The 25145-nt window shown below is 53.0% G+C and overlaps 8 protein-coding genes across 8 annotated transcripts; 4 read left to right on the top strand and 4 right to left on the bottom strand.

Moving 5' to 3' along the window:
* Window positions 1-1333: 1333 nt before the first annotated feature.
* N0V96_008415 (uncharacterized protein) lies at window positions 1334-2713 on the bottom strand (the record flags this gene model as incomplete). Its single annotated transcript, XM_053190032.2, has 1 exon — window positions 1334-2713. One exon carries the CDS (start codon window positions 2711-2713, stop codon window positions 1334-1336), a length of 1380 nt encoding a protein of 459 aa, XP_053052454.2.
* A 3285-nt stretch (window positions 2714-5998) lies between these two features.
* N0V96_008414 (uncharacterized protein) lies at window positions 5999-9974 on the top strand (the record flags this gene model as incomplete). Its single annotated transcript, XM_053190030.2, has 4 exons — window positions 5999-6282; window positions 6950-8581; window positions 8723-9729; window positions 9781-9974. 4 exons carry the CDS (start codon window positions 5999-6001, stop codon window positions 9972-9974), a joined length of 3117 nt encoding a protein of 1038 aa, XP_053052452.2.
* Window positions 9975-10246: 272 nt separating this feature from the next.
* N0V96_008413 (uncharacterized protein) lies at window positions 10247-10753 on the bottom strand (the record flags this gene model as incomplete). The annotated part of the gene is made up of 1 exon (XM_053190029.1): window positions 10247-10753. The coding sequence occupies one exon, from the start codon at window positions 10751-10753 to the stop codon at window positions 10247-10249; it is 507 nt and encodes a 168-aa protein (XP_053052451.1).
* A 1316-nt stretch (window positions 10754-12069) lies between these two features.
* N0V96_008412 (uncharacterized protein) lies at window positions 12070-13204 on the top strand (the record flags this gene model as incomplete). The annotated part of the gene is made up of 2 exons (XM_053190028.2): window positions 12070-12310; window positions 12372-13204. The coding sequence occupies 2 exons, from the start codon at window positions 12070-12072 to the stop codon at window positions 13202-13204; spliced, it is 1074 nt and encodes a 357-aa protein (XP_053052450.1).
* A 400-nt stretch (window positions 13205-13604) lies between these two features.
* On the top strand, window positions 13605-15041 carry N0V96_008411 (uncharacterized protein; the record flags this gene model as incomplete). The annotated part of the gene is made up of 1 exon (XM_053190027.1): window positions 13605-15041. The coding sequence occupies one exon, from the start codon at window positions 13605-13607 to the stop codon at window positions 15039-15041; it is 1437 nt and encodes a 478-aa protein (XP_053052449.1).
* Window positions 15042-15987: 946 nt separating this feature from the next.
* N0V96_008410 (uncharacterized protein) lies at window positions 15988-18123 on the top strand (the record flags this gene model as incomplete). The annotated part of the gene is made up of 4 exons (XM_065758321.1): window positions 15988-16001; window positions 16097-16592; window positions 16655-16913; window positions 16976-18123. The coding sequence occupies 4 exons, from the start codon at window positions 15988-15990 to the stop codon at window positions 18121-18123; spliced, it is 1917 nt and encodes a 638-aa protein (XP_065613076.1).
* Window positions 18124-18908: 785 nt separating this feature from the next.
* N0V96_008409 (uncharacterized protein) lies at window positions 18909-20791 on the bottom strand (the record flags this gene model as incomplete). Its single annotated transcript, XM_065758320.1, has 3 exons — window positions 18909-19471; window positions 19582-20113; window positions 20390-20791. 3 exons carry the CDS (start codon window positions 20789-20791, stop codon window positions 18909-18911), a joined length of 1497 nt encoding a protein of 498 aa, XP_065613075.1.
* Window positions 20792-22044: 1253 nt separating this feature from the next.
* On the bottom strand, window positions 22045-24716 carry CLA4 (Protein kinase; the record flags this gene model as incomplete). Its single annotated transcript, XM_053190024.2, has 3 exons — window positions 22045-22454; window positions 22506-22605; window positions 22659-24716. 3 exons carry the CDS (start codon window positions 24714-24716, stop codon window positions 22045-22047), a joined length of 2568 nt encoding a protein of 855 aa, XP_053052446.2.
* Window positions 24717-25145: the final 429 nt, after the last annotated feature.

Genomic DNA, 25145 nt, shown 5'->3' with positions numbered 1-25145 from the left:
GGTAAGGCAAGGCAGGCAGTCCCAAGAAAAAAGAGAAAGAGACGGGCGGGAGTGAGTGGGTTGGCCAGTCTGTGAGCTCACCACCCAGCGGCAGCAGCAGCAACCGGGTTCCAGTTCCAAGTGTCAGCGAAAAGACGGTCCTTGCAGACTCGCAGACGTGGTTGCGCGGGGTAACGCGGTCCTCTTTGGCGCCACACCCCTGGCTCAGCGACGGCCAGCAGCTTATCGATAGGATGAAGCTCTTATCGCACGTGATAAAGTCCACTTATTTAGCAGAGTTCTCCATAGAATCGCGCAAACAGGTGGCTGGGGGTTAATTAATTTTTGGATGAACCTGGCAGGCGCGACTATCCGTAGGTACTTCGTACCCAAGTCTCCGTAGGAATATACGGAATACGTTCCTGCCTTTACTTGACGACAGCGATTTCCTCACAACCTAGGTAACACGGCACGATGAAACGGCGAGGAAAGAAGGCAACAGAAAGGAAAATGCAAGAAATGTCTCGGGTCTAGCAATGAGTCATCCGTACCCGAAAAGAAGCTGCATCTTAACGGAACCATCGACCAGCAAACAGATGCAGCAGCAACCTGTGCCTGGATGCTTCAACATCAAAGCGTTGTCGGATTGTCCCACCGTCGGACACGTCAAGCTGCACAAGCGCAAGTGGCTTTGCAACGTCACCCAACCTCACACACACACCTTCGCCCCGACTCCGTTTTCCCAGCCATTCAATAAGCATCCATCTATTTTTTCCCCCTCCTGCCTTCCGTTTTACTCATTGAGGCTGACATTCCGCATTTACCCCTGAATACGAGAGAGCCGCAAACCTGCATCACGTAGCATCTTTGTTCCCCTTTTCCATGCATATCTTGGTAAACATAGTCACCGCCTTTTGATCCATTTGCCTTGAATTGCAGTATTCTCCATCTTATACGGGCCGGTCCGCTTCTTCGCCTTGCATCCATATTTCCAAGGTCTTCGTCCTCTCGTCTGATCTCCCCCGGGCTGAGTTTGTTTCAAGAACAGACCGCGACTCTGAAATCATGAGGCTCGCCGTGGCCGCCACCTCGAGCTGTGGAGGCCTCTGGGCCGGATTGCCAGGAAAAGACATCCACTCTTGGGCACGAACAATGTTTGTGTCAGTCTCGGAGTGATGGACACTTTGAGAACCCCGTCGTTTTGCAAAGTCAACTTCGGAAACACGGCGAATGCAGAATGGGAAGGAAGAGTCATTCACTCTGTCAGCAAAAATTCAGAATTCAGACTTCAGATATCACCACTCGGGGGCTACGGCGTACGAGTACAGACGTGGACCTCATTCAACTGACCCAATCAGTGGTACCCATTCGAAGTCCCATTCGAGCCCTGCCCAGGCGCCTTCGCCAACACACTCCCATACCTCGAGTAGTCGTCTTTCGCCGACGGCACAAAGTGCTCAGGCGTCAACTTGGCACGCGGCTCAAACACGCAGATGATGTCCGACCCGCCAAACAAGAACGTCGAGATCTCATCGCCCTTCTTCAGCTTCTGCCCCACGCGGACCGACAGCTTGACCGATGAGACCATGGCCATGCCAATCGGCAGCACGGCAACCTTTCCGAGCACAGGATTGTCAATGACTACCAGGCCCCTTGTCTGAAGGAACTGGTACCCCGGGGAGTCGGGCGCCTCAGGCCGGCAGTTAGGGTCCTTCTCAATGTCCTCGGCCGTCACGAAGAGCTTGCGGATCGGACGACACTGCTGGTCCACCTCGAGGTACGCCGCACCCTGGATGTTCTTGGCCTCGATAACAGTCCCGGAGACGGGCGCGTGCTGTCGGTGGTAGTTGAACGTGTTCAGGAAGGCATGCATCCAGACGCCTCCGTGGAAACAGTCCGCATACTCGCTGCCCTGGAGCAAGGCTCCGATGGTCCATGGGAGGCCCTTGATCTCAATGATACCCGTGTCCTGGACGTTGACGATGCTCTGGTTGTAAAGCGAGTTGTCGTAGGTGCAGTCCGCCGGGTACGTAATGACCCTGTCATCATCCTTATCCGCGATGGGCCTCACTCCCGGCTTGAGGTGGCGGGAGAAGAAGTCGTTGAAGGTACGGAAGCCGCCCTCAGGGACGAGAGCCTCCTCCTTGATCATGTACTTTGGCGAGTCGACAAACGTCTGGAAGGTCTTTTCGTTGATGGACGCGGGCGTGTCCATGAAGAGCCCGATGAGCTGCGCAAATACCACGATCCAGCTCGATAGCGGGGTCAGGGGCAACCCGACCGAGCTCGGGTGGACGAGCGTCTGCTTGCCCAGCAGCGGCTCCTGGTCGAGGATGAAGTAGAACAGGCACAGGATGTCGTACACATCCTTGGCCTGGACATTCTCAGTAGGAGTCCACTTGAGCATGTCATTGGCAAACTTGTAGAATGTGTCTGCGTCCTCGATGCCCATTTTCGCCATGAATTCTGGGATTTTTCCCAGTGCCGACTGAACGGCCTTGGTCAGGTCGTCCTTTGGGACAAGGGACATGAAGAGGATGATGACGGGGTTGAAGTGGATAATCCCCTCATCTACGATAGGCTCGTAGGTGTTGGGCGGCATGAAGGAACCCCACGATGACTTGCCGCCTCTGGAGATCGAGCCTGGGGCGGATCCCGGCTGCTTGAGGTAGGGGTTCGACGGGATCGGCTGGAAGCCGACTTCCTCGTCAGTGGCGGTGGGGAGGCCTGGCATGATGAGTGATGTTTTGCTGCAAATTTCGGTGAGAGTGAAGAAGTCTTTGGTTGGTTCTCAAGTTGAGATCTGGAACTTGATGGTCAAGAAGAGCCTGGTACTATTCATTTCTATCTGAGGATTTCTGGCTCATTTATAGACGAGCCAGACCGCTCTCCCCTTCTCTCCTCGATCTCAAGATGTACACGTTGGAGGCCAAGAGTTGTCAACGTCAACGGAGAGGGGGGCAGGGAGCGGGCACTAACCACGGCCCGTTGCCGCACCGCTGCCGGAGAACTGAGACCGGCTTTGCTGTCTCACTTCCCCTCTGTTGATCAACGGCACCCCGCGCAGGTGTCTTGTTACTCCCGCTCCTTGACGCGTACTCTGATGATGCCAGATCGGGATACAAGATTCTAGCGTCTTTTTAGCTTGAGTGGGGTTGTTGAGATGTTTTGAGAGTGGAATGGTGTTGATCTTTGGTGATCTGCCAGATTACATTCCTTACGTCCTCCCCGGAGAGTTACGTCTGCTCAAGCGATGTATGACAGACAGAGCGTCTACGAGTGTCAACGTCTATGCGTGTCAAGGTTAGGTCTCTGCGGAACCCGTCAAACTGTTGTGTAAGTTAGGCTGGGAAAATATGGCGATCTGCTACGACATGGTATGGCTTTGAGTAGTGGTGTTGCTGGACTAATTGGTCCTCCTTGCCTGCTAGGCACTCTTCCCAATCTCGTTTGATATCCGTAAACGGTAAGACATCTAGATGCAGGTTTCACTTGTACACAAACTTTACCACAACTCCCCTCAGTTGCTTCACCGCACCGTTGAAAGATATAACCATAAGGAGATGGAAATAGCCCTGATCGGTTCATCTGCTTCCTTGGCGCGATGAAGCTGATGGTTAGAGCCAATATCACAGGGTGTAGGCGTAGACGAGGACGGCCGATCATTACTCCTATGTTGGCAGCAGCTGAGAAAGGAGTATCGCCGCTGTAAGATAGACAGAGAGACTTACTGGTTTTTGGATTCATGCTCGCATACTCATGAGCCTCAGTACAGTGTGTTTTTATGAAGAGGCACGCGACATGTAGTAAGGCAGCTTCTCCTTCCATTAATACGTGAAGAAACCATGGTGTCTTACTGATCACCTTTGGGCATGCCGTCGACGTAGCTTTTTCCACATATTAAACATTTGTGTGGGGGATCATCTCTGACTCCTCAAGAAAGGTCATGGCCTAAGCTGCGGGCATGCCCGCGTCCCTTTGCAACGAACGGTCTCAATAAAGCACATGAGACGTAGCTTACTTGATCCAATCAGCTCATGGAGTCTTTCTGCCCCGCCAAAGAGTTCAACCGCTCGAAATGACAAGCTATCAGGCTATCATTACTGCCTGTGTAACCGTCAGCGTCTCTTGCGGCAGAACTGGACCTGACATCGTGATAGCAATTGCCTGTATAAACAAGAAGGGTAGCGAAAGGCGCTGAAGGTGGTTGCCGCTTATGTCAGAACCAGGCACACTTATAGTATAGCTTCGCCCTCGATAGTAGAGTAAGTGCGAAGAAGAAAGAGCCTCGTTCTATCAAAGCGGCCTGGTATTCAGAATGGCAAGAAGAATGGCCAGGCTATCTCAAAGACATTGTTTGGTGGCAGGAGAAAGCGTCAGCATTAGAAGTGACATAATATCACGCTCTACTAGATCGTTTTCGAAGCCTTTTATTTTAACGTTCGAGGAACTGGCAATGTATTTACTGTAGACTTTCCAGGGTCCACACGAGACTCCCTCAACAACCACCAGATCCTCTTCTCTAATCACCATGCCTTTTCTCTTGCAGGGTTCAGACGGGATTCCACTTAGTTGGCCCAGAAGCTGTGGGATTTGGAATCCAGGCACAGGAAGCCTACTCTCTCCAGACCTGCCACCCTCTTGCCCACAGCCTTGCCGTCGTCCACAACTTCCCCCGGACAAGTGGCGCAAGCGACATGCAGTCAGCAGCCCGCAGCCCAGAGCGGAAATAGCCTCGTGATTGATATTCGCGAGCGCAACCCGAAAGATACACCGAACCAAGGATTCAAGAACTCCATTGGGAAATATCTTCCACACCCTTGTCTTCGATATGGACCAGGCTTGGCAACGTGCATATAACTATGGCTTGGCCCCGCCCAGGCTCTCGAAGCAAATTCGCTCAACAAAGTGATCAGGCTACGAATTGCAATTGTTTTGCGTCAGACAGACATGTCGGAGGCCGAGAGCGAGCGGCTAGATCCTGCGCCGGACGCGATGGGCGAGGAACAGCAGCCCTTATGGAAGGACGAAGATGTTCCAGCAGAAGACAGAGATGCTTTTCAGAGCCATATCCATCGTGAGTTACTCTGCTATCCGACTGAACGGTTTAGTCGACTAATGTCAATCAGGCCACTTCGGAGAGCCAGGTGCGAAGGATGCAACGTTCCAACTCAAAGATGATCAAATCAGCAATTGGTCCGATCCGCCGAACCCAGAGTGCCACGCTTCTTTTGGGGACGATGGAGTAACAGCTACCGTCAATGCCTACGGTGACTTGATGCAGTTTAGTAGCTTTTTGGGGGTTGGTCAGTCCGGTGTATTTTCCGCAGACCATAGCGACACAGACGAGCCATTCTATGTCCGAAGCAGAGCCGAACAATTGCTTGAGATGCAGCGAGATCAAGTGCGCGAAAGCGTTGGATACGGCCTGCGATTTCCTAGCATAAATCCTCAGCAGTGCCGCAACTTAGGTTATGTTCATGACAGATGGCCTCGGTATGAGATGGAAGACGACAAACTTAAACTCACTTTGCAGTGGATGGTTCACGAGAGAACAGTACTGCAGCAATCCCTTATTACGAATGATGGGGCGGACGATGTGGAAGTTCCTTTCCGATTTGCCAAAGCTATGCGTATCCGGGACTTGGATTATCTCAAGTGGCCCAATCCAGAAAAGCAGCCTGTCCAATTTCAAAAGCAAGCCCCAAATGGTTATGGGTGGGTTTTTGTTCAACATTTGCAGCATGAAGGAGTGGACGGAGAAAAGAAGAACGAAGCAGAACCAACCCCAATACCATCAGCCGCCACCCAAATCGAGATAGCAGTCAGAGATCCAAAGGAAGTGTCAAAACATGAGCAGCTCCCGTCGCTTAAGCCATTGAATGCTGTTGCAGTCGTGGTGTCTGTCTTTGTAGATGGCAAAGCTGTTCATTGGGGCCATAGGGATAGCACGGCTATCGACCTTTGGACAAGATCTTTGGGGAGTAAAGCCACACTTGAGGTTGTCACCGCCTACACAATGGTACATTTGACCAAGTCTAACGCTGCATGGGATGAGTTCCTCATACCAGCAGTCCGAGCGGATGTTGGCAAGTATCTGAAGTCAGTCCAATTTACGGAGTTCCGCATCTCAAAATACACCAAGCCTGCCGAAGACAAGAAGAAAGAGAAGCCCGAGAAATCCGGAATCCGATGGGCGCAATCTGTGTCATCGACCAAGGATACACAACCATATCGACTGCCGACCAACAGCTCAACGGATCACATCGACTTTGTGGTTCGCCGGAATTTAGAGCACATTCTGTCAGCATGTGCCATTCCTGTTGAGAATTCTTCTGTCGAGGGAGGAACAGTGGCAGTTGCTCTAACATGTGGCGATATGTCAATGCACAGGGTGTGTTCATCAGCGAGTTTGTAAGATAGAAACCACTCCTATCCCTTTCTTCTCGTGCCTGCGTCAGGTGCACTCTAACTTCGTCAGCTTTGCGTTCTCATTCCTGTCTGAAATTGCAGAGCGTCTGGGTGACACTGAGCATGCTGGTACCGAACACCCTTACAAGTCGTTGCAACGAAGGATAGACTTGGTCTGTCGCGGGCACTTGAAGTGGCTTTCGAAGGCTGGTCTTACGGAAGCGGGAGTTTTTGCAGCAAATTACTGGCCAACAGGTAAAGTCATGGTTGACGCGAATGATGGTTCGTTTTTGCCAAGCGACTCTTTCACCGATACACCGTTCCACCTATTGAAGATTTCCGCGTTCATGAACACCCACAACAGCAATGATGATCGGAAACTTGCACGACGGGTGATACACAGGGTTGCTAAAGCCTGGCTCCATACGCTTGACAAGTCCGACAAGCGTACCTCCCATGTCTGGCCTCACGCACAAGATGAAGGGTACAACAAATACAGACTCAATGAACATGTTTGGATATGGAGGGCGTTGAAAATAATTGAAGATGACCGGCGAAGATCTTCCGAAACGAAGGACCACCCGGACGATGGAAAGATAGATCGTGACGATGTGGCTGAGGGTGACATAAAGGATCAGAAAGTTCTTGGCATAGGTCAACGAGACCAAAATGTCAATGATGATGAGAAGATTTTCAGGAAGTTCGACTCTGATGTCGTCCAGCGGGATATCCTGCGGCGGTTCACGGTTGAGAACGACGTCTCCAAGAAACGAATGCTAGCAATGACACGATCTCCCCGCGAGACGCGCTTTTTGCTCCATGCTAGCGACACTGCTCTATTCTACGGTATCAAGCGGAATTTCTTCTTGCAAACACTCTTTGACGAGGTTTGGGATAACACCATTGAGGCCCAGGTCCATCATAGCGAGAATTCGGAAACAGGATGGGACAACTCGATCAGATATGCGCTGGCAATCATGATGGGGGCTAGGGAAATGACTCTGAACAAAAGGTCACCGAACGACCTCGTCAAATCTGCTTTCGGCGTTTTACTTCGATCCACAACCCCCAACGGGCTCTTTTATGGGCAACTGGACGGAACTACGAAAGAGCCAGCGCTGTTCGCCAGAGAAGAGGACCGAGATTTCTACTTCCTTGCAAGTTTTGAAATACCCTACGTTCTTCTCACGCATCATCAAAAAATCGACTCGGCACACAAAGAAAATACCGAAAAAGATCCCGAGTCGCCGCTTAGACTCGAAAGGCTCCAATTGACACCTCATCATCCCTTCAACGAAGTCGCAGATATGATTACACAGCAGCCAAAGCGACAGGAGCACAGGTCACCTACAAATCAAGTTTCTGCCGCCGATGCCGGTGAATCTCAAAACATGTCTGCAGGCCTCTATCTGAACGTCAAGTCCAAGCGACCCAAGACTACGGCTATGAAGAAGAGCGTCCCGTTCAATAGCTTCATCGATCAGAGCAGCATCATTGATCTGGATGATGAATGGCTCTATAACTATCCATCCTTTCTAGACGGCGATGAAAAGACTGCCGAAAGCCTCCATGAAGAGACGAGGAAGTTTTTGGGCCCAACATGGCAAAACAACTCAAGCACACGGTTTAATAACACCAACATCGTAATCACAAAGGCAGCTGAAAAGTACATGCAAAGACTTTCAGAGCCAAAGAACAATGAAGCTTTGCCAAATTCAAAATCAACTGTTTTCACAGACGACGACGACATCGACCAGTATTCTTGGGTGGTGAATGTCCGGAAGCAAAAGAATCTGAGCAAACAGGAAAGGGCGGACGGCGATGATTACCGTTATGTACCTGGCAGCCTCTCACTCTGGGGATATTTGTCAAGGCCTCGTGTGGTCAAAGAAGCCAAGAAAAGGTTGATTTGGCTGCCGACAGCGAGAGACGAGCACGCTTTCATTTGCTACATGACCAGCCCACCAGATGAGAGGCAAGCTATTTCGCTCTTCTTCGACAGACACTACCATTACGAAAAACAATTTCTCGAAGAAACAACGATGGTACTCAATACCTGGGACAGTGAACTCCATCTGAGCTTCCATCGACTGGTTGATGAGAGTTACGAGCCAAGGACGGGAATCCCCGCGCCTAGCTGGAGAAACATTCCAGGCGTTGCCAATAAAAAGCTCATGCGATCCTCGATGGGGTTTCGTTTTTCAGGAGACTTTTTTGACCGATACTGGACTTGTTACATGGTTGAACACACCTCGAGTGGGTGGATGCCTGGTCCATGGGGCGAACAAGGTTGGCAGCAAAGAAAAGTGCTAGAGTTACAACTTTTTGACAGAATCCTAAAAGAGATTGTCCAGAGCACCAAAGACATACTCGATATGGTCGTACACGAGCTGGGGGAAAACCGGGGAACTATCTCCTTCTCGACTCTGAGCAGCGTCGAGTACTTTTCATCCAGCGCCCAGTGGCAGAACTGTCAGCAAATACTTCAGGCTGTGGAAGAAGAGCTCGCAGACGTGCTGTCGACCGTCCTGAAATGGGAGGCGCGAGAGAAAGACAGAGGCCAGGAGCGGCCGCGATGGACACGTAACGACGAGCGCAAATACCGCGGCCTCATTGGAAAGATGCAAGGTTCGACGGGCCGTCGCACGCGAGATTTACACAACTACCGCAACAGTATTCGGTCACTGAAGGAGCAGCTGATCAGCAATCAGCAGCAGAGCCGTGACAACCTCTCCCTGATCGACGCAGAGAACGTCCGGCTCTTCACGTACGTGACTGTTATCTTCTTGCCGCTCGGCTTCGCAGCAAGCATCTTCAGCATGAGCGAAACACCACCAGGCGATGTCCTCAAGCCCATGATTGTCTGCTCCGTCATTGCCCTCTTCCTCACAATTGTGGCACTGGCGAATGCGAAGAAAGTGTCTATGGCGATCAATAACTACTCGCAGGCGAAGATGAACAGCAGTCTTTTTAACTTGAGACACGAGATGCGTGGAAATGAGGTGCAGACGTCACCCACACGACGTGAACATGAGGAGGCCAAGGTTAGCGGGGTGTCTGGAAAAGACAAAAAGCCTGGCGGCCCTAGTTCAAGCCAACCAACCGTCCAAAAGGCCAGCTTTTCGGGGCACGTTCGATTCTGGATAGTATATCTATTCATTGACCTGCCCTCTGAGAAGGTCTCAACGGCATGTGGGATCTTGGGAGACACAGAGCCTAACCACTGGACCACCTACATTCATGTCGTTGTAGGATTCATGGTTTTGCCTGTACTTCTCGTTGCTCGCCTCATCCAGATTTTTCTTTACAACGCAATCGATTTGGGTCGGCTTGCCTGGGGTAAGTTGCGTGATGCCTCACCTGACCGTTCTCACTACTGACTCACTCAAGGCCAATACCAACTTTTTGTTACATCAGCGAAGCCGAAGAAGCAAGACTTGAAGCGTAACTGGCTGACAGACACCACGAGTCTACATCGGCCGCTCAAGAAAAAGGTTGCAGAAGTGACAAAACGCTTATCAGACCAGCAGGTTAGTAAGAACGAACCGGGTAGGGATGGACATCCCGGTACAAAAGAGTCTTGATGAAGCGATACGTCTCGCGAGGCTCATTCATCGTGTCGTGTCTTGAGTACTTTTCATTTCACTTACACACCGATCAACGTCAAGAACATTAGAGTGCGCAACCATCAAGACTCGTAGTTGCTGTAAATCAAGTTGCTTCATTTCTTTGAAATTTCTAGCTCGCACCCTTAATTGGTGTGAGCGCAGTACTTCAAAATACTGTTGAAGAGCATCCGGAAAGTGTCGTGTATTCGAGATGTCGAGATGACATCTTAGATAAACAAACTAACTGCTCAGTTTCCAACCTCAATAGTCTCCGACTCCCACTCCCCTATCAATGATCCCGCACCAGCACCGACGGACGTCAACTTTTCGGGGCTCTGCAACACCTCCTCCGTAGTCATACCAGGCCAGACAGCCATCCACCTTCCCTTCATCGCTACCTTGGCCTTGCCTGCCTCCCACACATCTCCCGGCACTCTTGGCTCGCGCAGCTCAACAACTTGATCCGCGCTCTCACCGGGCCGCAATGTAATGAGCGACTCAGCGCCGGGCGGCATCTTGCGGTTGATCATGATGGCATGGGTCTCGATCGGCTCGGAGGCCCCGGCCGGCTGGATGGACACCTGGCCCAGACCGAGAACGGCGGGGTCAAGCGGGGAGTTCCATTTCAGGAGCGTCACGGGCGTGTCCGGGTGTATGTTTTTGACGGACACTGAGACTTTTGGGGGCGATGTGCCGGATTGAGACAGGCTCACCTCAAGATTGTTGAGAAAGGACGAGGAGGAGTCAGAAGTCATGGTGAAGGATTGCAGTGGTGAGTAAAAGTAGAATGTGAGTACGATGACGGCGCCGATTGCTAGGGCGGCCGGGAATGAAAGAGGCCCTCGGCTACGGTGATGAGAGCTCATGTATGATGACTCGTTTTTGACTAGGGGTGGTTGAAGAGTGAGAAGAAGCGACGTAGAGTTGAAAGAGGTTTCTTCAGACACGACAGTCTCGAAATTCAATGAGTTGATGGTGATGGAGGCAATGTCTATGTGTTTGGGTTGTTGGAGAGGTGATGATGAGTTCAGGGGGCCAAGAGAGTTGAGAGAAAGAATGAGAACGATGACGATGTTGTGCCACGACAGTCTCCTGACAAAGTCTCTCAGAGTCCACTACTACGCAGTCACGCAAGGAAGAGGAGGCAAATGGAGAATGCCTGATTGGATCGTCAACGGCTTTGATGCTCCTTTAGGCAGGTCGCAGAACCGATGAGAATGATGAGGGAACGGACGTTTGTAGGATATTGGGGCTAGACCGAGCATGAATGCGGGGCAAACGTTTGTTACGTACACGCGCGTATGAGGTTGTCGCTGCCGAGATTAAAAGTTGCCCTGAGCGAGTCTGAATCAAAGCAGCGCCACTGTTGTTTAAATCAAAACGGCACGCAGCCAAGACCTTGCCAAGGCCACGTTTTGGTGTACGGCTGTCGGTAGTGAAAATAAACAGCTAATCAGAGTCGACATGGCCCACTACTCTATTTACTTTAAACTCCGAACCCGGCACCTCCTTCTCCATAACGACCTTTTAAGGCTCATATTAAGCTCACTAAAGGAGTGGGAGCCGCTTCTAAACCATCATAACCATGGTTCCCATTCGTACAACGAAGCAGCTGGGGATAGCTTCAGTTATAGTAGTCTGTGTAGATCTGTTACGAGATGACCCCGCCGGACACACCCACCTCTATCCGCGGCTGCGCGCTTGGGTTGGTGGAAGCCTTGGGTGTCAGCTTTCCTGTTCGTCTCTATTTTGGACATGATCGGATAATTTCCATCCTTCCAACTTCGCACCCGCATCCCGAACCACTGGGACAATTCTCCGTGGTGGAACGTTCCCCCGGCCATACACCCGTGTCCTTGAAGTTTCTTCTCCGTGATGCAATCTACTGTTCGTTTGAGGTCCCGAGAAGGGTTACCTTTAGATCAGGGGGCTTCCCTCTCAGGACTTACGGAGGAGCCATAAAGCCTTCCTCTCTCGCTGTTCACCATTGTCTCTTGTCAGAAGAATCCAGCAACTTCCAACGGCTACGTCCTATACTCTCTTTAAATTCTCACCACTTACCTTAGCCACCATGAAGGCCGCCACTGTCGTTTCTTGCCTCGCCGCCCTTGCCAACGGCGCTGCCGTCAACCTGAGCAGACGTGCGGAGCCCCTCGATGTGAAAATCGAGCAGGTTGGCAACAGCGAGCTGAAGGCTAGCATCACCAACACCGGAAGCACGCCCCTTCGTGTTCTTAAGGCGGGCTCGATCCTCGATGGATCGCCCGTTGAGAAGGCCCAGTTCTCGACGAGCTCGGTCGATGGCACTGGTGGTAAGTCTAGACTACTGCCCAAAACATTACACAAGTAAACAATATGTAACACTATAAACAGTCAGCAAGGTTGCCTTCACTGGCGTGCGAGTCTACGTTCACGATGCCGATCTCCCCGACTCTGCCTTCCAGACCATCGAGGCCGGCGAGGTCGTCAAGGTCCAGTGGGACGCCGCCCAAGTCCACGACCTGAGCAGCGGTGGCGATTTCAACATCTCCAGCACGGGATCCCTCCGCTACGCCGAGGAGGGCAGCAACAAGATCGCCGGCCAGGTCGTCTTCGACTCGGGCATCCTCCAGGCCACCGTCGACGGCACCCAGGCCGCCTCGGTCCACGCCGCCTTCCACGAGTCCCTGAACGCCAAGCGCGTCACCATCCAGTCCGACTGCACCGGCACCAAGAAGACGGCCGTCACCGCCGCCCTCTCCAAGGCCAAGACGTACGTGACCAACGCCCAGACGGCCGCCAACGCTGGCACCCGCCTGCAGCAGTACTTCAAGTCGACCTCGTCGAGCACAAAGTCCACCGTCGCCGGCGTCTTTGGCAAGGCCGCCACCCTCCTCGGCAGCACGTCGAGCGGCGCTGGCCTCTACTGCACCGACGTTGGCAACTTCTGCAGCGACGGCGTCGTCGCCTACGCCCAGCCCGGCAGCGGCGGCTACATTGTCGTCTGCGACTACTTCTTCCAGTTCCCCGCCTCCACCACCTCGTGCCGCGCCACCGACCAGCCGTACGTCCTGGTTCACGAGTCCACCCACTTGACCGAGGTTGCCGGAACCGACGATGTCTGCTACGGCTACGAGGGCTGCGTCGACTCCCTCAGCACCTCCCAGGCGTTGAACAATGCCGATTCCTTTGCCATGTACTCTCAGGGCATCCAGACCAACTGCTAAATGCGGTGGCCTACGATGGCTCAGAGTTGAGACGTTTCTTTGTACAATATTAGCCAGCATATATCATGTATCTATATCTTCCATGAACAAATATCATACCATTGATCAATCCATGCACTTGCCTTTCAATTACATAAGAACGTGACACAGTTCATGTCAAGAACCAGATGTTAAATTTAGTTTGCAGTCATTCAAATTAGGGGTACAGACGAGAATCGTTAGTCGAGCGCGGTAATATACGGGTTTAAGCACCTTGGAAGTTGCCCGTTAACCCATTGTTCCACCATCAGGTAGATGTACCTCAACCAACAACAACTGGTTTGGCCACTACTCAAACGCCAGGAAACTATAGCTTCTGTTATCAAACCACTTCTCAATGCTGTTTTTGCCTTCGTAAAACATGGAAAATCTCATCAGGTCATTCATGCGGGTCATTCGCAAAATTGACGACGCCGACGGGCTGATCCGGTCTTTGCAAGCATGGGAAAAATCGGCCATCTCCCAAAACGCAACCTCGCCGTCACTTGCTCTCCATGATCAATATCGTTTTCTCGACTTTCCGAATGCCGAAATTCAAGCGGCGAACATTGTCAAATCGACTGAGCTCTCCAAAGAGAGTCTCCTTGAGCGTGCTGTTGAGTCTCCCTCGCAGCTGGCCGCCGCAGAGATCTCCCTCCTCAAGAACCGCTACTGGCTTGATATCTCGCCAGACGAGGAACGTGAAGTTTCACTGGAAACTGGGCTGATCATGGGACCTAATAGGGTCTCAGAAGAGGATTATGAACAAGCCGAGAAGCGTCTCAGGGCAGTACGTCACATGCTCTATGCAGACAACGAAGAGAAACCCATCGACAATGCTATCACAGAGCACTGGCGACGCGAGAACGAATCGTGGCGCGCGAGGCAGAAGCAGGAGACTGAAAATGTCTTGTCCAAGGCGCATCCATGGGTGAGGCGTCTGTGGGAGGAGGACAAGGGGGAGAAGGTCTGGGGGTATGGCATCTTCATCGACCCAAAGGCGTTCGCCAACGACGAAGAAGCCGACAATTATATGGCTCGGAGGGACGGTGTTCTGTTCCACGGCCGTGGCGCGATTGGGGCGGGAAGCAGTGCCATCAACAACAAGTGGAGATTGCAGAAGCTTGAGTGGCCCAGCAGTAATGCTGCAGATGGCGGCAAGGAAATGGACGCCAGACAAGCTGTTGACCGAGGCGAGGAGAAGAAGATTATCAGTGAACTGACTGTGGATGAGGCCAAGAGAGATGAAGGAGAGACCGATGAGAGACTCGCCAAGTTTCTCGTGTTGCGTAAAAGGTTCAAGTTTATCCGAGACAGCAGCTTGGGGAGTCAAACACAGGAAGACGTTGTCTCTAGCGCACCTGTGCATTCAGAAACCCGTGTCCTAGAAGGCGGCATTCTGCAAAACGTATTTTTGATGGAAGACAAGCCATGCGTCGAATCGGTAGTTGGTGCGCAGGGGCTCGTCGACGACATGTGGGTTTGGGCTATTGACCCCGACTACCACGATGCGGACGAGTTAACTACCATGATCGATGAGCCACGGCCATCAGAGTCGCCCGAGAGATACAGAGGATTTATGCGCGTACGGCTACAACAGCTTGTCAATAACTTCTTCGATGTACGGCGCTTTCACCAAGGGGAGCACACGATGAAGGAACTCTGGGAAGCCGCTCAGAAGAGCAAGCATCAAGCCTTTGTATCAATCCGCGATACTGAGGCTCAAAGTTGGAGCATTGATCGGTTCGTGGGAAGTGCTATGAGAGCGCAGCCACTGCGTATTGTATACGGACCTATGCCAGCGAGTTCTGCCAAATAGTTGGTTCACAAATAGATGCACACTTATCACCGAGATTACGTAGGTTTTTGCTAAAGGCTCGGACAGAGACCACCCTAAGCAATTGACTCGAGTTCCTCAGTAATGGTTCAGATTCTTGGCGTGCTGAAGGCAGTCACAGTTTGATAGTTTGAAGTGGGTTTTGAGTTTTGAATCATACTTTGGGTGATTTTTAACCACGGCTTGCTGGCAATTTCCTCCCGGGAAGGCTCTCTATTGTGCCTTAGCTTATTCCTATTTGCAACACAAGGTAAGAAACATGTCTGAGGGTCACTCATCAAGTAACAATACGGAACTTTCGCGGTTAACGCAGGCTGTCCCGACCTGTGCGCCTCATACCTCTCTCCATGGTTTCCGCGGAGAATCGAATTCTTGGAGAGGCATGGAGTCGCGAGTTTCAGACAACGCAACTGAATGGTTAGCGTACAATAGGGTACAGACAATGTATTACTTGTTATCCCGAACCCGGCTGCCGAAACTTTGATCCTTCTATACGAAACCTTGAATCCCAACGGCGAGGATGCAACTCAACGTCACTCCGATGAAGAAAGTTCAGAGTAGACCTGAGAGGAATACTTACTGTCAGACTCAGCTCGTCATTCAAGCATTGACTGAGAACTCCTGAACATGCTTCGTCTTCTCTTTCTGGTCACTTCCTTTTTACGTACTCTGTCCATATCGTACTTGACTCACTTACACAACTAAAGAACTCCATCCGAATCAATCGCGGAGAACTTCATCTCAAGAATGTGCGGCATAACAGCCATCATCCAATCCGGCAGTCCGCAAAACGATTCGTCGGAACGACGCGCCGATGTGCAAAGCAAACTAACACGAAGCCTATCTCTCCTTCAACATCGAGGCCCAGACGCAGAAGGAACATGGATAAACAACGACGCCACCGTCGGTATGCTTCATCTCAGCTCACATGAGCGTGTGGGGGTATGTGCCGAACATTGACACAGGTGCAAAGGTCTCGGTCACGCCCGCCTGTCAATCATAGACCTCTCCCCAACAGGCCTTCAACCCTTGCACAGTGAAGACGAGCAAATTCACGTCATAGTAAACGGCGAGATCTACGACCACATCGCCATCCGCGGCCGCTGCACCGCTGAATACGACTACAACTTTTCCGGACGGAGCGACAGCGAGGTCATTCTGGCTCTGTACCAACACCACGGAGCCCCTGGGTTCTTTGCTCATTTACGCGGCGAGTTTGCCTTCATTTTGTACGATGAGCGATCGGGGGATGTGATTGCTGCGAGGGACCGGTTCGGTATCAAGCCTCTTTTCTGGACCTACAGCAGTGAGATGCCGGCCAAGTTGTTGATCGCCTCGGAGATCAAAGCATTTCTGCCCATGGAGTGGGAGTCCGAGTGGGACGTCGAAGCCATCTGCAGCGGTGCGGCGGTTCTGGGCGAAGGTACGCTGTTCAAGGGAGTGAAGAAGGTGTTGCCGGGGCACTGGGTGCGGTTCGGTCGAGATGGGAGCGCGACGCAGCATCGGTACTGGGACGCTGAGTATGCTGACAAGGTAAGTTAGCTCACCGGTAGATGTAAGCCGAACGGCGATTAAGAGGCTTACAAGCGACTCAGACCGCCAAAGAGACACGTAGTATGGATGAGATGGTCGACGAAGTCCGCGAGCGTTTGGTAGATGCCGTCCGTCTCCGCCTCCAAGCAGATGTTCCAGTCGGCATCTACTTATCAGGCGGCCTCGACTCATCCATTGTAGCAGGCATAACCACACAGCTCGTACGAGAACGAGGAGTGAAGTTGGGGAACCTGGACATTAAAGACAGGATCACTTGTTTTAGCATCTCCTTCACATCTGATTCACAATACAACGAATATGGTGAGTTTCCGGAGCGCTTCCACGTCCGAAATGACGTTGACGACTTTCGAAAGACATTGCAGAACGCACCGCGGAATGGCTTGATTTAAACATTGTAAAGAAAGTCATGGACGAGGAAGAACTAGCAAAGCATTTCGCCGATTCCGTGTACCATATCGAGCACCACCACTTCGACATGAACAGCGTCGGAAAGTACGCGCTTTCCGAGCTACCTCGCCAGCAGGGGATACCCGTAGTGCTGACGGGCGAGGGAGCAGACGAGCACTTTGCCGGATACCCTTTCCTAGTCTCTGATTTTCTTCGAGAACCCGACGATGCCTTACCGTCGACGGAGCTGGCAAAGGATACCGAGCTGCGCGAAGCACTGTACAAATCCGCGGCAGCGCAGTTGCGGAGCATGTATAAAGGGATGGGCATGTTTGATCATTCCAGAACAGAAGAAAGCACCGAATTCGACCCTCTAGCGGGCTTGGATGTCTTTCTAATCCAGTGGCGAGGATGTCCCTCATCGGAAGTGTTCGTGCCATGGGTGAGGGACAAACAGAGCGCACTCGGCGTCTACGAAGCGATGCTCAACTCCATCCCTCCAGACGCCCAGGAGAAGATTCGAACGCGCTGGCACAGTCTCCACTCGGCGCTGTACGTCTTCCTCAAGACCTCTATGGCGAACATGGTCTTGACTTGTCTGGGCGACAGGTCGGAGATGGCGCATAGCATCGAGGCGCGCCTCCCGTTTCTGGACCACGAGCTGGTGCAGTACGTCAATGGACTTCCGCCGAGCGTCAAGATGAGCTATAACCCCGAGAATTTCATAGGAACCGATAATGGCGAGAAAAAGAAAGCTGCGCCTCAGAGCTTCTTTTGGGAGAACATGGCTGCCGTTCGAGACCGCATTATTGATAAGAAGGTCTTGCGGGAGGCAGGACGTCCGTTTGTTACGGACGAGATCTACAACCGCAAGAAGCACCCGTACTCCTCCCCGTGGAAATGGCCTATTGATGGGCAGATACACCTGATGTTTCGGGGTTTGCTAACGAAAGAGGCGGTTGAACACCTCGGTTTCGTCGATTTTGGGGTCATTTCTCGATGTCTCGATACTGCTTTTGGTGATGACGGCGACGCGAGAGCATTTAGGAAGTTGGTCGTTGTGGGTGCTTGGGTGGTTTTGAGTCAGAGGTTTGGAGTGAAGACAGCCGAGCCTTGTACATAGACCGATGACAGCCCCGAGGAGACATCTCAAAAGCTTTTTCTGCATGGATCTGAAGCTTGCGAGGAAGCAGAAGACTGTCATGAAGAAACGTCTATAAAGCCGATGCCCGCGCCCTTTTTTCGAATCTTCTAGCCCAGCTGGAACCCGGGCGTCGCATGGTACAGACGTTGCCTTACTCCAGGATTCCCATCGCTTTGGTTCGGGAAATCCAAGAATGGGCTCGGTAATTGCATCAAATCAGGACGTCACTTTCTAAAGACGCTGGACTCTAGCCGTGGTATATTCAATACCGACTACCCAGTGCGCTATGAGAGGGACGGTGAATCAAGCCTTGGTCAGACTAGATTTCGAAACTATCAAGGATTGTGAGCGGCCTCATCACAACTCGTTTCTCCAGCCTCACATCGAGCGATGAAAATGACCAACGAAGGCCTATGATCTTCCTGGAGACTGATTGGGCTGGTTCGACCAAAATTGACGCTGCCCTGGCTTATTTTACATTGCGTCGAAGCTTCGAGAGAGAGAACAAGGACCAAATCCATCCCACATCACCTTACTTTTGCTGAGTTCAGATGATGCTGCCATCAGACGTAATACCTCGGCAAGGACTCTGAACATCCCCAAGTACCTTCTTTAGTAGGTAGCTTCGACAACAAATACAGTATTCATGTACCAAAGTGACCTCGCATCGCTCAGCCAAACGTGATATCGTACGCCATCGTGTCAAAGAAAAAAAAAAAGCCTCACCCATCCTATACAACCCCCCCAACATCCACGCCATATTATCAAGGCGGCACCCACCCAAGCTCCTCAATAGGCCACTGAATCCAAAGCCGATGATCCTGATCAAGCACAGCCCACGCCCTCGAAATCAAATGCGTAGCCCACCCCTGAAGCCACCACTCATTCTCCAACCTCTTGAGCAATATACAAAAATGCGAAAAAATCGCCACAGCCTCCTGCGTGTGCCCGGGACTCTTCAACAGCGGCAAGAAATCCTCCGCCATGAGATACTTCCACACAAAGGCATCCGTGATATCCATCCCTCTACCCCCGTCCCACAAAAACACGCTCAGCGTCCGCCGCAGCTCGTCAATGGCGCGGTTGTAGATTGGCAAGAGCGCGGCGTCGGCGCAAGTTTTGTTGACGAGGCGCTGGAGGTCCGCGAGGAGGTCCGATTGGATCTTTGAATCATCGCGGGTGTGCATGTAGCGCTCGCGGCCGTGGTTGAACATTGGTGTTAGCGGGCCCGCGTAGGTGTGCGGGTCGAGTTCTTTGAGGAGGGAGCGGGTGCCTCGGAGGAGGAAGAGCCAGTCTGGGAAGGAGGATTCGCCCATGATGAGGGAGTCTGAGGATTTGCGTGGGCAGGCGAGGGCTTTTGGGGGGGCGTTAGTCCTGATTTCTGTAGATTTGTGAAAAAAAAGGGGGTAAAAAGGGGGTGAGTGACAAAAAACATACCAAAAAAGATGGTCAAGACCGAAAACAGATATAACTTTTCACAATTCTCCCCGTCCAGCGCACCCATCAAACCCATGGCCGTCCGGCTCGCCATCTGGTGATATGTCAGGGCCCGACTAATAAAGAAATCCCGCCTCTCGGGTCTGTTGTGCGCGAGGTGCAGCGCCGACACGCTCAGCAGCGCTCGCATGACGTAGTCGCACTCGAGCGCCAGCCGGACGACGGGTACCTTCCACATCTGCCGCACCACGGGGTCCGTCGAGAGCGTGTTGAAGGCGAACGTGGTGAAGTTGTGCATGAGTTCCAGGTCGATGAGGTTGAGGGAGAGGTCGTCGATGCCTCCGCCATTGCCGAGGCTGAGACCAACACCGGCCCCGCCCCCGATGGCGTCGCCGTTGACGGGCCCTCCCGGGGTCGGGATGCTGCCCGGCGAGCGCGGGACGGATGAGGAGGAGTGCCGTTGGGACTGGAGAAAGTCGCAGGGGACGGCGTGTTTGATGCAGTTTCTGCATGAAGGTTTGTGTTCGTCGCACTGTGGAGGTAGTTGTTTATTAGTCTTGTCTCAGTGCTTGGGGTCGTTTTTGGTGTAACAGGAAGTAAACCGAGTGAGAGGATCTGGGAAAGAAATTGATAATACATGAGGTTGGAGGGCGTAGAATGAGATGTGATGGTGGCATGAATGAGAGTGTATGACAAAGGGAAGGGGGGTGAGTGTATGCCACACTTCATAGAACACCAACACCCAAGTAAAAAACACTTTCGTAGCAAACGACTTGCAACACAAAGAATGAAATACAAAAAAACTCACTTTAATCTTCCGATTCTTACACGTCCTACACCCCGTCCTCGACTTGGGATGCGACCGCCTCGAGACAACAGTTGCGCCAGTATTCGCCGTGGCAGCACCAGGAGTAGTTGTAGTACCACCAGTACCAGGCGTGCTCCCCCTCCCAGCACCAGCACCAGCACCAGCACCAGCACCAGCACCCGAAGCCGAGACCGTCGTACTCGTCGTAGAAGAACCACCAATGCTGCTGCTCGCCGCCGAAATACTTCCCAACGGCATCGCAACGCTAGGCGACTTGGTGGTGGTGGTACCACCGGCAGCAGTCACCCCAACACCACTGTGAGGCGTCGTCGCCGTAGCCGTCGGCGTCGAACCCGGCGCCGAGGACGAGCCGCCGGACCCATCCATCGGGCTGTCCATCATTTACCACACCGTGCCGGTTTATGCGGCAGGCCAGCCAGTTCGACTTCGGTCAGCGGCGCGCAACTCACGTACAGCAGCCAACCAACCAGCCAAGCCAGCCAGCTCCCTGGGACGCTTAGGCCGCTGCCCCAGAGTGGTAGGGAAGCAGAGGGGAAAAAAAAGGAGGGGCCGTTACAACCCGCAAACTTGCGTGCGGCGATCGGCGGGTGCGCACGGCGATGACGGGACCACGATAGGAATGCAAGAGTACGCCCGAAGCCTGCGCAAATTCGGCAAAGACTGGCTCGGGGTGAGAACAACGGGGACGCGGATTTTGCAAGAGAATGGTGGCATGAAAGGAAGAGGAAACCAGTTTCGAGGGACGTGGTTGGCGGCGGCCTCGTTTTTCTCGGATGCAAGGGCTACGGGGTTCCGAATACGAGAACGTTATTGAGGTATGCCCGCGGTTTCGTAAGTAAAGAAGAGCGGGGATTGGCTGGGCCCCGTGCGGGCCTTAAGGCTTCTCTGCTGCTATAAAGAGAGGGACGCCTCCGTCTGCATTCTGGATACCTTAGTACATACCTAGTAAGCAAAGATGATGGAACTACTGGTTGTTCTTGGGTAACCCGGGCTCTCGTACCGGTACGGCCTGGCATACCCTCCTCACAGAGAAGCCTTGGGCTCGATAGCGCGCTCGAGTTTGTCGGATTTCACGTCGAAAGCTGTAACGTTCGTTGATCCATTCCATTGAGACTATCTATCAGCGCTGTCTGGCTCGCGTTCTACTCATGCTTTCTGTTGAGACCCAGGCAACACGATTGTCTCCCTCGGCCCCTCATCTCTTCCATTGTCTCTCCCCAATGTGAGCCACCGAGATGTCGCGGGCTGTACCTTTCCTCTAAATTACCATTCTTCCCCTACGGTGACTAAACAACTATGCAATGTGACCGAGACCATTAGCAAAAAGATTCCCATGCCGCCGCCATGATGGGATGAACGAAGCATTTTCTCGTCCCGCGTAAGTCAGAAAGGGGTGTCAAGGATATCCGCGTCGATTGAAATTGGAAGTTTTCATGAGTACGTCGTGTGAATGGTTGATGAGGAATCAGGAATTCGTTCAAAAGTCGAACGTAATGTCTCTTTGCTTGCTTTCGCGCACGTCGGGAAGTGTTGCACGATGCCGCCGATTCCAAAATAAACGCCACTAATCGCCGGTGGCATCCGCTTCTCAGCGCCGATCGCTGCACTACACTGCTCGTGCCGTGCTTGCCAACTTATTTGGCGTGCTTCTTGAAGGCAAGAAGCTCAGACAGGCTGCCCAGCGGGCATCCGTGCTTGAGGAAGTCGTGCTGAAGAAGCTCGTCGGCGGAGGCTCTGCTTTTGACGTCTACGCACAAGCAGACCGACAGGAAAGCCTTGAGCTCCTTGCTCAACTTCTCGGGCTTCTTGAGGCGCGGGGTGCCGTTGGTGGCGATCAGGTAAAGAGCCTTGAGGGGCTCCTCGTTCAGGTAGGGCGGCTCAGATTCAATCATCTCAATAGCCATGATACCCAGAGACCAGATATCAACCTTGGGGCCGTACTCCTTCTGCTTGACAACCTCAGGAGCCATCCAGTAGGGCGTTCCGACCATGGTCGCACGCTTCGACTTGGTCTCAGTGAGCTTGGCGCAGAAACCGAAATCGGCTATACACTTGGTTAGTAGCTGCGCGATAACGGGAATTGCGATTCACTTACTAATCTTGACATTGCCACGAGCGTCCAGAAGAACGTTGTCACTCTTGATATCGCGGTGAATGATGTTTTGGGAGTGGAGGTGTTGCAGACCACGGCATGTCTAGATCGTGTTAGTATTGACGCGCGAGTTCCACAGATCAGTCAGTCTCTTACCTCCAAGCAAATTGTGGAAATCTGCTCCTCGGTGATGCTGGGGTTGTTATCAATTACATCCGTCAGAGCGCCACCCTCCATGTACTCCATGACGACCCAGAGCTCAGCGTTGTTGTTTCGCAGGAAGGCGTCCAAGAAGTTGACAATGTTGCGATGCCTGCTGTCCTTCATGACCATGATCTCGTTCACAATCAGCTCTTTCCTGGGCTGGTGAGCAAGGTCCATCTGCTTGATGGCAACTTGAGCCTTGATGCCCTGAGCACGCAGGACATCACGGGCAATAGGCGAAACTGCGGTTTCCTTAACCTTGGCAACGTAGACTGAACCCGAAGCACCCTGTCCAATCTTCTTTTGCTTGGAGTAGGAAAGGTTGGGGTCGTCCTTGGATACGGCCTCCTTGAGCTTGGCCATAACCTCGGTTTCGGACATGGTGGACATGCGCACATCCTGCTTGCGTTCTTGCGCAGGTGGCTTGGCAGTGAGAGCTGCCTCGGCGGCCTTGACGCCATCGCTTTGAGGGGCAGCGGGCTGAGCCTTGGACACGTTCAAAGGCTTGACAGGAGCGGGCAGGCGAGACGGTGGCGGAGCCTGAGCCTGAGGGGGTTGCCTCTGCTGCTGGGGGCTGCCGTTGGGATACCGTTGCTGCTGGCTTGAAGGCTGGTCTTGCCGGGGGCGCTGGCCTTGGTTGGGATCCCGCATGGAACTCGAGCTTTGTTGCGAAGCCATCGGGGGACGGTTCAGCGTGCCCGCAGTGGTGGGTGGCGATGGTGCCGGGCGCTGCGCGCGCAGGCCGTTGACCTGTTGCTGCTGCGACGGCTTGGGTGCTGGAGGAGCTGCCCTCGAAGGATTGTATCTGTCTGTTTGTGGGATGGAAGAGCTGCCGCCGTAGCCGCCAATCTCTTGTTGAGCCATGGGCGTTTTGGTCTTGGGGATGGAAGCGTTGAATACTTCCAGGTCCCGCCGGTTCTGCTCCTCGATCTCCCTTTCCCGGGCACGCTGGGCCTCCAGCTGCTTCATGCGCTGCTCCTCGCGAGGATCTGGCTGATAGTTGGGAGCCATACCCTGCATTTGCTGGCGCTGCTGCTGCTGTTCTGTGGGCGAAGGCCGGCGCTGTTGGCCTTGCGACGACGGTTGAGTGTTGTAGCTGGGTTGACGCTGGGCCTGAGAAGGCGGCATGGGCCTAGGCGGCGCGACTCCTGCACCGCCGCCGCCATAACCAAGTTGCTTGTTCTGCTGGCTGCTGGCGGGAGGTGTAGGAGTGAGGCTGGAGTACTGTTGGGGATTCTCGGCGCGCTTGGTCAGATCGGAGTAGAAGTCGAGGACCTCAAAGACAGCTTGGGGGTTGCGCTCGTAATCCTCCTTTGTGATAGCGGATGAGTTGAGGAGCTTCGACCATTCGGGTGGCAAGCCGACAAACTCGCCAGTCTGGGGGTCGAAACCAACGTGGACTGCATGGGAGAAGTTGGTGGGGTTGCTGACACCGCCCATTCCAGGGCATGCGCCGTAAATAAGATCAATCCATTCGTACAAGTCGTCGTCACTCTTGACACGAATTTGCAACGTCTTGGTCTGGCCATCGTCCTCGCCGGGGCTGTTTGACGAGCCGCTAGGGTTTCTCTTAATCTCGAAAATAGTGCCAGCGGCCTCGACTCGGCCAACGTTGACCACGTCTTTCAGGAAGAGGGTATACGCGACCTTGCCACCCTCAGTCTTGTGGAAGTCGAGCGACTCTTTTCGCAGGATGAGGTATTTCTGCTTCCACGGGTTGATAAAGTTCTTGGACTCCTTCACGGAAGCCCAGCCCTCCTTCTTGACAGCGACGCCTCCCATGCCATCGTTCTGATTGCTCTGTTGGCGGGCGATGGGGAGGGAGATTGTGGAGCCAGTGTAGGTCGAAGTCGCCGTGCTCCGGATAGGAGAAATAGCCATGTTGGCCATGCTGCCGGGCAGGGTATTGCTTGGGGTGAGGGCGAGACGAGGTCGATCGGTTGGTGGTCGTGGCGCCGGGCCTGGGTTCATGAACTGGCCGGACGAGTACACACTGCGTTCGTTAGCCATGATTGCTGCGCAGCGTGGGCGACGGCGGCGGGCGGCGAGGTCTGCATGCGACGAAGAAGTGGGAATGAAATAAGAGGAAGTCGAGGTGGTGGTGGTGGTGGTGGTGGCGACGATCAAACAGCGACGAAGAGCAGCAGAAGGGGCGTCGTCGGTTGAATGAAGATGATGCTGATCGGGGAAAAGGGGGGTTTTTTTTTTTGCCGGGAAACAAGGCAGTGGACGGGATAGAAGAGGAGAATGAGATGTGGAATGGGAAGGACAGCGCAATTAGGAGGCTGTTGGTGGTTGACAATCGGTGAGGTGCGCCATGACAGATCGAGACGAAATGAACCCCACTTCTAGCCTCGCTGAAGGAGTCGAGTCGCAGCGCTGGGGACAGAGGAGAGCGCTGCGCAATGAGTGTGTGTATGTGTGTGTGTGTGTGTGTGT

Source organism: Colletotrichum fioriniae, assembly GCF_027942845.1.
Source record: "Colletotrichum fioriniae strain IMI 355084 chromosome Unknown scaffold_10, whole genome shotgun sequence".
Classification (NCBI taxonomy): Eukaryota; Fungi; Ascomycota; class Sordariomycetes; order Glomerellales; family Glomerellaceae; genus Colletotrichum; species Colletotrichum fioriniae.
The sequence above is the reverse complement of the archived record's forward strand: the minus strand, read 5'-3'. Positions and strand labels throughout refer to the sequence as shown.